Source organism: Silurus meridionalis, chromosome 7, assembly GCF_014805685.1.
Source record: "Silurus meridionalis isolate SWU-2019-XX chromosome 7, ASM1480568v1, whole genome shotgun sequence".
Taxonomy (NCBI): domain Eukaryota; kingdom Metazoa; phylum Chordata; class Actinopteri; order Siluriformes; family Siluridae; genus Silurus; species Silurus meridionalis.
This window is the reverse complement of record NC_060890.1, coordinates 585,655-595,654: the sequence shown is the minus strand read 5'-3', so window position 1 is coordinate 595,654 and position 10,000 is coordinate 585,655. Positions and strand designations below refer to the sequence as shown.

The 10,000-nt window shown below is 43.1% G+C and overlaps 2 protein-coding genes across 2 annotated transcripts in view; both read left to right on the top strand.

Annotated features, from left to right (window-relative positions):
- The window catches only part of LOC124388645, a 9,898-nt gene extending 4,272 nt beyond the window's left edge, over window positions 1-5,626 (top strand). The window contains exons 4-8 of the mRNA XM_046853528.1: window positions 1-167; window positions 812-962; window positions 1,154-3,675; window positions 3,746-3,972; window positions 4,956-5,626. The exon at window positions 1-167 is cut by the window's left edge and continues 28 nt beyond it. Of these exons, the coding sequence (XP_046709484.1) occupies window positions 1-167; window positions 812-962; window positions 1,154-3,675; window positions 3,746-3,972; window positions 4,956-5,028 (3,140 nt within the window). The 3' untranslated portion in view covers window positions 5,029-5,626. The remainder of the gene's footprint in view (window positions 168-811; window positions 963-1,153; window positions 3,676-3,745; window positions 3,973-4,955) is intronic.
- A 591-nt stretch (window positions 5,627-6,217) lies between these two features.
- LOC124388646 (rho-related GTP-binding protein RhoN-like) overlaps window positions 6,218-10,000 on the top strand; it is a 19,030-nt gene continuing 15,247 nt past the window's right edge. The window contains exons 1-2 of the mRNA XM_046853530.1: window positions 6,218-6,533; window positions 7,443-7,530. Of these exons, the coding sequence (XP_046709486.1) occupies window positions 6,417-6,533; window positions 7,443-7,530 (205 nt within the window). The 5' untranslated portion in view covers window positions 6,218-6,416. The remainder of the gene's footprint in view (window positions 6,534-7,442; window positions 7,531-10,000) is intronic.

Here is a 10,000-nt window from a genome sequence, read left to right as displayed (position 1 = left end):
ACCACAGGAGGCTCCCGCAAGGAAAAAACACCCTCTTGTCTTTGCATAGAGGTTTTCCAGACGTGCGTTTGGTTTTTGACGATCAGAAACATCTGTGCACAGTGAACGGACGTTACAGCGATGTTCAGACTTTTAGCAGCCTGGTGCTGGACTCACTGGAATCTCAGGTATCACACCTGGTGCACCTTTTCCACTCCACAGCCCGTGATTTTCACAGATTCATAAGGAGCTTATAACCATTTATTTGATTTCTCCTCAGTGATGTTTCCAACATTAAAGTCACTTGGATTTGCTTTGATGCATAAATAAGTCTGCAGAAGAAAAAGAATCACTTCCTGTTACTGTTTTTTCCTAAAACAACACGTGTCCAAATGTTTTGCTTCTTCAGCGGCTCCTCTGCGATTATAACGTCATGGACGTGTCCACATTAATAAGTTTTTGTGTGAAAATTTATATTTTTCTCTCAATTTTGGCCTCCTGTCCACACTGAGGCGCCGTTTTCAGTCAATAAAGATGTAGTTTTTTGAAAACGCTCTCCAGAGCGGAGCACTAGTCAACACACTTTCATATTATATGCAATAAGTTTTTGCTTCAGGTGAAAACAATAGGAGTTAGTGAGGGACACAATGGTGACCTCTAGTGTTAAAAACGTAAAACAAGTAAAAATAATAAAAACAAAAATCTAGAGACTTGAGAATTCCTCAGATCGTGAAAATTGTACACAGTTTCATCTCAACACTGTTACTGGATGTACTGAAAGATGGTTTCTGATATAATACTCATGAAAATAATAATAATAATACTCACTCAGGACCAGAGCCCAGGTGATACTCCACAACTGCCCCCTGAGGAACCCACCAACATCCACTTCGGGGCAAATGAAGACGTTGGGGTATTAAAAAACACCACTGTGAGTGCAGATTTGGATCTTGACCTGGAGCATAAAACAAAAAGGAAATCGGGTACGTCCATTCACATACTCATCATTTATTATTAAAGTCTTAAAGACATGTGTTTACGCCTTTTACTTCAGAAACATGACAATCTGCTTTCTGCTGTTTGATCCAATTAAAATTATCCACTCGACTTATAATGACTGATACAATACAAAGTGTTGATACAATGTATTGATCTATGTGAGTGTTCGTTACAGGTTTACCTCTGCCATGTAGTTACAGCGATCAAGCGTCGTGTGCAGCTTTAACAGACGACACATGGAACTCATCAGCAACTATCGGAACCTCGTTTGAAGACTTCTCCCTGATTGTCGATTCAGACATTTTCCGTTATCTCCACAAGTACTGCTCCATGGAGTACCAAAGCATCCTCAGGCGGCATAGCGTAGAGGTCCTGGATGTGAACTGTGATGACATCACGACTTTGTATCTCAAACCAGAAACAGCTCGGTCTGAGCATGACTTAGGTTCTGTTAAAAAAGCCCATGAAGATCTGGCCAAACTTTACCAGCACCAAGAGTCGCAGTTACGCAAGGAGCAGGTTTTTAAGCCTGACGTTCCAGAGAAGGAACTCGCACGTGCTCTGGAGTCGCTCAGAGTGAAGATGCCCAGGCTGATGATTGATGTAGAGGACAGGAATGTGTACATGGTGGGAAGTAAAAGCGAAGTATCTGAAGCCAAGCAGTTTATTGGTGATCTGCAAGGGTTTGGGATGGGGAAAGATGTGTTTGCTTCATCTCAATCAAGGATACAAGGAAGTGCAGCAGCATCAGATCCACCAGGTGGTTTTTCAGCAACGCATCAGGATTCTCATGAGTTATTCATGCCAAAGAAGGACCTCCAGGACACAAACCAAATAAAGACTTTCAGGGAATCTTCTAGCAAAAGAACACACTATTACGCTGAACTGAAAGAGACTGATGTCATCTCACAAAGTGGACAATTCACCTCGAGTCAAAGAAGTGAGAATTCAACAGTAGATATATTCTCTCTCAGAAGAACTGATGTTCCACAAGCAAGACATGTCCCAAGTGATCCAGAATGGATGGAGCTGGAAAAAAACAAATACACAGATTCTCACTTTCAGTTTTCCAATCCTTCTGCTCCGTTAGACTTCACCTCAGGGGGAACTGACCTCCAGAGCCAATCGGACGTCAGAGGAACAGGCTCAGAGACACTAAACAAGTCGAGTAAAGAACACAAGAACAAACAAACCGAGTCTGGAAAGGAACGAAAACTGGCGGCCAATTTCGCCTTACAGGATTCAACCTCTTACAAATCGGATCCTCCAAAATTGCACGAAGGTTCTTTTGAAAAGGAGACGCTTTCCGACAATGGACATCCACACCCTCGTCCTCTCATCAAGCCATCGATGACTAGTAGTCTGGACACGAACACCTTGCGTGGTATCATGAGTGCTAAAACCACCACTAGAAAGCTGGAACTCGGACATGACAAGAAACCGAACCTGACTTCAGCTGGTTTGAGTGGAGACCAAGGTGTCAGATCTCGTCCCACCATTCCTACCAGCGCAGGATCGACCCTGAGAAGGTCCAATAGCTTCAGTGGCAGGATCCAAAAGGGTGAGAACAAAACGCAAGTGGCTGAAGATCTCTCCGCTGGACAAAAGGGATTAAGCTGTAATTCTCCAACGAGAGAAATTGCTGCTATGGATTTGGTTTTGCCTTTTAAACTGTGGCTCTACCTGACATCGGTTTATAATACTGAGATCGAGAACATGACATCTGACCTACAAGTTAAAGAAATATTGGGTGAAGATGGTCTCACATTATGTCTAAAAGGCGTGGACTCAGAAAAAGTGTATGAATGTCACCGTCGCCTGAAGAGTTTCATTGCTACAGCTGAAATGGACTTTGAGGCAAGAACTGTTCCACTTTCTGATCTTCAAGTGTCCGATAACAAGGATAAGACCTTAATAGAATTGTGTATATTAATGAAGCAGCGCTTTAAGATGGTTAAACTTCTAGCAATGTCCAGCGACGTGATGATCCTCGGCCCGAGATCGCTGTGCGACGAGGTGGAAGCTGCTATGATCAAGACCTTCCGTAAAGATGGAAACGCTGCAAACTCGAGGCCGTCTCCTGGTCCTGCTAGCTTACATACAAGCAAAGCATCGAACAGCGATTTCGAATCACTTGGCAACCAGTCGACAGCTTCGGCAAAACCAGATGCCGACGTTGTTCAGACATCTGACCCAAAAAATGCTCAATCGGCAACAAAGGTCCTTCACAAAGACAATAAACGTGGAACCCAGACATCGATACAAGGCGAATCGGATCAAAAAGATGGTGGGATCACGAACAAGAAGAACAGAGGGACCTCATGTGGCGAATCGATCCAAAAAAACAAAGCAGACGGCGAGAGAGTAGGAGACGATACGAGCAGATCTCAAAGCGACCAAAGCGTAACCGAGCAACCGAACCCAGATGTTTCCCCGGACCGAAGATCAGCATCAGCGTCAAATCACCACCTTTTCTGCTACGTGTGTGCGAAAGAGTGCGACACGGTAAAACAGGCGGCGTGCGGTTATAACTTCTGCGCCGAATGCGACAAAAAGGTTCATAACAACTGTGGAATTTGTGTTACGTCTGGTATCAAAGGTACCATGTCGATTCAGGAGTCAACAATAACTATTCCTGGATTTACCCGAGACACGACGCTGAAGATCGTCTACGACATACATGATGGAATTCAAGGGGTAAGAAGGTGATTCTGTTGTGTAGACATCGTTCTAGAACAGATTGTCTGATGAAGTTTTCTCTCCACAGGAGGAACATCCCTGCCCTGGAGCTCCTTTTAAAGGGAACAGATTCGAAGCCTTTTTACCGCTTAACAAAACCACAAAAAAGCTTCTGCCCCTCCTGAAGAAAGCTTTTCACCAAGGACTTACCTTCACCGTGAAAGAAGGATCTTCAGATGACGATGGAAGCAAAGAAGGAAGAGTGGTTTGGGGCAGCATTCCTCATAAAACCAAGACAGAAGGAGGAACATCTAAGTGAGTATGACTGGCTCAGTGAAGATGTTGCTCTAGATTTTGTGGAGATTTATTCAGCTACACAGGGTGTGAGTAAAGTAAAGTACCGATGGAGGTAAGAAGGTGAGGAGGCCAGTCAATGTTCACCTCCATCCCAACAGGGGTGGAGCTTTACAGCATGCTGGAACAGGTTTGGGTCTCCTAGTTAAAGTGAAGAAAATGTAATGCTTTGTTTTTGGTGAAATGATGCAGATTAAACAATAGAAGTTGGCAACGTGTTTCCTAAGATCTTGATGGAGATCCAGAAAAGTGTTTGCAAAGTTTTTGCAGTATGAGGTTATGTTCATTATGATCACACAGGAAGCGCAATGGACCAGAGAGAGCTGCAAAGAGTGCTGAGGAACTCACCATAGGCATAGAGGCTTCTCGTCTGGTCGCTGGGACCAAACCGTGATCTGTAAAAGCTCTCTGCTCCTCAGCACCTCATAATAAAAGACATATGTTTCTTCCTGTTTCTGTGGTTATATTAAACCAGAGGTTCCCAGGATTGGAGAGCTGTAATTAACTCGAGAACATCCACACGTCTTGGCAGATCATGCGAGGAGAATGTCTCCTGGTCTGCAGATATTCCTGCAGGATAGCATGTGTTTTGGTGCCATGGGAGAACAATAATGGACGCTTTACTGAAGATACTAATGATCCAGAGTAATGGCTCGGAGCTACTTTTCTGGAAAAAGAAAATTATTGGAAATTTGTATGACGCCATGAGAAGGCGATGGAGGAAGAAGATTGAGATGGTTTGGACATGGGGTATATCGGTAAAAGAATGCTCTGCTGGAGAAGTTACCTGGGTTTCATCTGCGCAACTTTAGGTTTTATTGTGCTTCTGGTTTGTCTGGGATGTGTGACAGATATTGTTAAATATTTGTTAGCTTGCATTAGCAAAACAAGTGGAATACGTCATGGATTCTGGTTTCTGATGTTCCTCCTTGTGTTGATTGTAGGAACGGTTATCCTGACTCCACCTACATCAGACGTTTGGATGATGCGCTGAAGGCAGCAGGAGTGACAGAATAAATGCTTTTCCTGAATGAATGCAGCTTCCTGTTGAACTGTGGTATCTGTGATCATGAGCTCAGGTGAACACCATGTTCTCCAGATGTCGGTATTGGTTCCCCTCCAGTTTCCTGATTTCCTAATTTTTTTAACATTAGCATCAAAAATATTATACTTGATTGACTATTTGGTATTTTATTATTCCTGTTTATTAAAAAACACGATTTAGTAGTGTGTCCAGAGTGCACCAATGTGCAGCAATGCCTTCTGGGTAAGTGTGGTTTGTAACATATTAATATGATGTGATATATCAGTAATATATAATTGAATAAACGCTTCTGTCTCAGAATTAATCAGCGTTAAAGAAAGCTTTCTGGATGATAAAGCTGATTTTATGAAGATATACTATACACCCTAAAGTATTTGGACACTTTAGTATAAAAGCTCTATAGCAGAAGATCCAAATTCAACCCATGAAAAAAGCAGATTTCAGTATATAGTTATTATAATTGTAGTATAGTTGTGTAACTGCAGGGGGCGCACAAGCACTACTCTGGTTATTACAGTGCTGTTAATTTCATCTGATGAAATCATGTAAATAAATATGATGTTAAATGAATGTAAAAGTTCTTTTATAAAAAAAGGATGAATTTTTGATGAAGTGCAGCTTTAAAGGCTCTGAGATTCCTCACCTGTCCATCACCTGTCCATCACCTGTCCATCACCTGTCCATGACCTGTCCATCACCTGTCCATTACCTGTTTATCACCTGTCTGGTTCCACAACATCATCTGACTGTAGAAAGATCATCACTCATAATCACACACTCCAGTGCTCATGTTAGTTCTCACTCTCCAGTGTTCTGTAGTGTTTAAAGACTCTTGATCACCCAAATGAGGATGAGGTTCTGCTTTTGAGTCTGGTTCCTCTCAAGGTTTCTTCCTCATAACATCTAAGGGAGTTTTTCCTTCACCACAGTCTCCCAGTCTTCATCATCATCAGGAATAAACACACATCATTCACTTATATTTTATTTTTTCTTCTATAATTCTGTACAGCTGTTTTGAGATGATCTCCACTGTGAATTCGCTCCAGAAATAAACTTCAACCTGAAACTTATCCGCTTCCACCTGCTTCTCGATTTAATCCTGGCCTTTGATTGGCTGATTGTGCAGCGGGAGGCGGGGTTTTGGTGAAGGTTTATAAACTCGTGCTCGGATCGTGTTCCACACCTGGGAGGCGCGTGAGAGTGGGAGAGCGTGCGGGTCCGCGCGTGGGGATGTTACCGGAGAGACGACGCATGCGATCGGGGTTCTAAGACGCGTTAAATAAGCACGTAAGGTGACGTGACGCACGGGTGGACATCACGCGCGCCAGTAATACCCCGTACCGGGTCGCGTGAGTGGGTGATGAGCGCAGGGATGGAGAGTCGGAGCGCGCGCCGCTGTAAGATCGTAGTGGTCGGAGACTCGCGCTGCGGGAAAACCGCACTGCTGCACGTGTTCGCCAAGGATTCTTATCCAGAGGTGAGGATACACACACACACACACAATCACACACACACACACACACACAATCACACACACACAGTGAAAAAGTAAGAAGACATTAACGTACATTTGTGTAGAAAACCAGATTGTCAAGCGCGCACACACACACACACACACACACACAGAGGAAACCAAGTGAATAAAAGCTGTGTGTGTGTGTGTGTGTGTGTGTGTGAAAGGGAGAGAGAGTGGATGTTGGTGGGTTAGATCAGAGAATGTCATTGTCTAGCTCACGCACTCACACACACGCACATGCGCGCGCACACAGACGCAAGCGCGAGCATCAATAGTTGAATTGTAGTAGTAGATAGAGAGAAACTCTGTGTGTGTGTGTGTGTGTGTGTGTGTGTGTGTGTGTGTGTGTGTGTGAGAGGGAGAGGATCAGACAATGGCATTCTCTGGTCTAACGCAGCAACATCCTCTCGCGCGCAAACACACACACACACACACACACACACACTGGCTTTATTCACTCTGTCCCTTTTCCTGTTTGTGTGTGAGAGTTAAACGCAGAGAATGTCACTGTCCAACCCTCACACACACTGACACACACACTGCCTGTTCTTCTTTCTGTGTGTGTGTGTGTGTGTGTGTGTGTGTGTGTGTGTGTGTGTTACAATGAAATGTTAAAGTGTGATGGTAATAAAGGATGTGCTTTGGTGCTCAGTCAGAGACACAGCCAAACTCTAACACTGAAACACACACACACACACACACACACACACACACTTACACACACACACACACAACCTCGGTCTAACACACACGATGCATGAACCTCAAAGTGTGTATTCATCAAACATAAGGTTACATCTATTTTTATAAATGTTACCAAAAACTGTGTGTGTGTGTGTGTGTGTGTGTGTGTGTGTGTGTGTGTTTCAGAGCTATGTACCGACTGTATTTGAAAACTACACAGCGAGCTTCGAGATCGACAAGTGTCGCATCGAGCTCAACATGTGGGACACTTCAGGTATCACACACTCCACACTCCAGCATCTTCATCATCATCTTCATCATCATCTTCATCATCACAAACTTGTAAAACAGATCCTTTTAACAATCATTTATGCTACATTCTCATTTGCACACACACACACACACACACACACACACAGGATGAGAATGCTGGTACAGTAGGTTGTTAATAAATGATGAGCTGTGGATGATTTGAGGGAGAGGAGGTGAGACGCCACCTGGATCAATTACTGAGAATGAAAAGAACGGCTTTAGATACAAGTGTGGGGTTTAGTGTGTGTGTGTGTGTGTGTGTGTGTGTGTGTGTGTGTGTGTGTGTGAGGCAGGAAATCAATGTTGAACAGTCTTTCTCCTCCCAATGCAAAAGGCCATGTAGGTCCACACACACACACACACACACACACACACACACAGTTGTGTAGTGATCATTTCCTGCCAGTCTTCCGGTGTATAAGATGCACTTACAACACAACAGGGACTTCTGACTGACTCCTGCTGTCCACACACACACACACACACACACACACACAGGGAATCTAACTGATGGCTGCATATGCTGCTTTTCCTTCATTTATAATTCAGGAGAAGCTGTGAGATGTTTCCTGAGTGCGGGTTTGTTCTCTCATCAGTGAGATTCGATTTCTGACGTCACACTCCGACATGCTCCGTGACGATTGGCCGAGTTATTTTGTACATTTCGCAAACACAGGAACACGCCACTTCCTGTTCGTTGAAGTTAACGAGGAAATTCTGTCGCTAGGCAACAGGAACATATGGAAGTCAGCATGGGTTCACTAATGACCAAGCTCATTTGCTTGATTATTAACCCAAAAGATTGAAGATTATTACCTCTGGTCTGAAAGAGGCAGATGTAGAGGACAGAGGGACATGGAGACGGATGGTCCACAGTGGGGACACTAACAGGATCAGCAGAAATTTAACTTTATTACCTTAAAGAACACGAAACTTTTACTATTCTACTGAACATCACTTAAAGATCTACTGAACACTGCATCTGGAACGTTTTCACAGAGCTTCACTTTTTTCCCGCTTTGCTACAGCTTCATTCCAAAATGGATCAAATTCATTATTTTCCACAAAATTCTACCAACAAAACAAAAAATTTGTTTAAAATCTTTCACCATGAAACTCAGAATTGAGCTCATGGGCATCCTGTTTCCACTGATTATCCTTGAGATGTTTCTACACCCTGATTGGAGTCCACCTGTGGAAAATTCAGTTAACTGGACAAGATCTGAAAACGTGTGCAGCGACGTCCATCCTGATGGAGCTTGAGAGGTTCTGCAAAGAAGAATTTGAGAACCTGCACAAAAATCGGTGTGTGGAGCGTGTAGCACCAAACTCTAAAAGATGAGGCAAATGTGTTTTTTTTGGGGGGGGGGGTTTCAAACAAACTTCTTTCACATTGTCTTTATGGGGTTTTTGTTTGTAGAATTTTGAGGAAAACAATTAACAATGCTGTGAAAACTTTGCGGATGCACTGTAGCTTTAAAAATAACCTCGTACAATAACCTCTCTGCTTTCCGAGGTACTGTTACGACTTTTGTACAGACGCAGTGATGAAGGAAATGAGACAAAAATGTCAGGAATGTCAACATTTACCTCAGATGTGTTGATAGATTTCTAAGAAAAGCAACAGAACGAGTGTAATTGCATAATTAGCGTAGACGGCTAACCGAACTCCCACTACGTCGGCCATATTGAGAAGCCACAGGAGTCTGAGACTTTTCTTCTCCTCTGCAGAAAGAGAAAAAAGAAGAGAGAATCCAGACAAAGTTCTGATAAATCGCTGAATCACATCATGACATCATAAAATTATTTTAATAATGAAAATATTTGCTGAACGTTTTTCCCATTTCAGTATTAGCTGTTAGCTTCCCGCACACTCGGATCTCTTAAATAATTTTGTTCTGATTTTATTTGATATTTTGATCATTAAAAGTCCAAAATTGGAAAAAAGTAGCAGCAGCTGATGTTTTACGGAAAATGTTCATAAACTCGTGTAACATAAAACCTAATTTTCTTCCAGTAAAACTTTATTTGACACTATAAATAGCGTATTAATATACATATTATTCTATTAGATTATTTTGATTGGCTGGGAAAAGGAAGAGAATGAAGGTGGAAAAAACTCCCTGAGAAGAGACGAGGAAGAAACCAGGCTCATAAAGGAACCCGTCCTCATGTTCCCTTCTGAGTCTGGGTCCTCTGAAGGTTTCTTCTTTTTAGGTGGCATCAAAAAGGTACGAGATTAGTTTTGTAACACACCAAGAAGCTGCACACACAGTCGCAGGAAGCACCGACCTTCAAAAGTCAGTGTGCCAAAAGAAGTCGTCCTGTGTACATCGTCAGGCTTCTGGACCAGGAGCAGAAGGAACACCGTGTTGATGTCTGCTGAGAACTCAGTCCCTGGTCCCTTCAATTCAAAGATCAATACCGGTGAT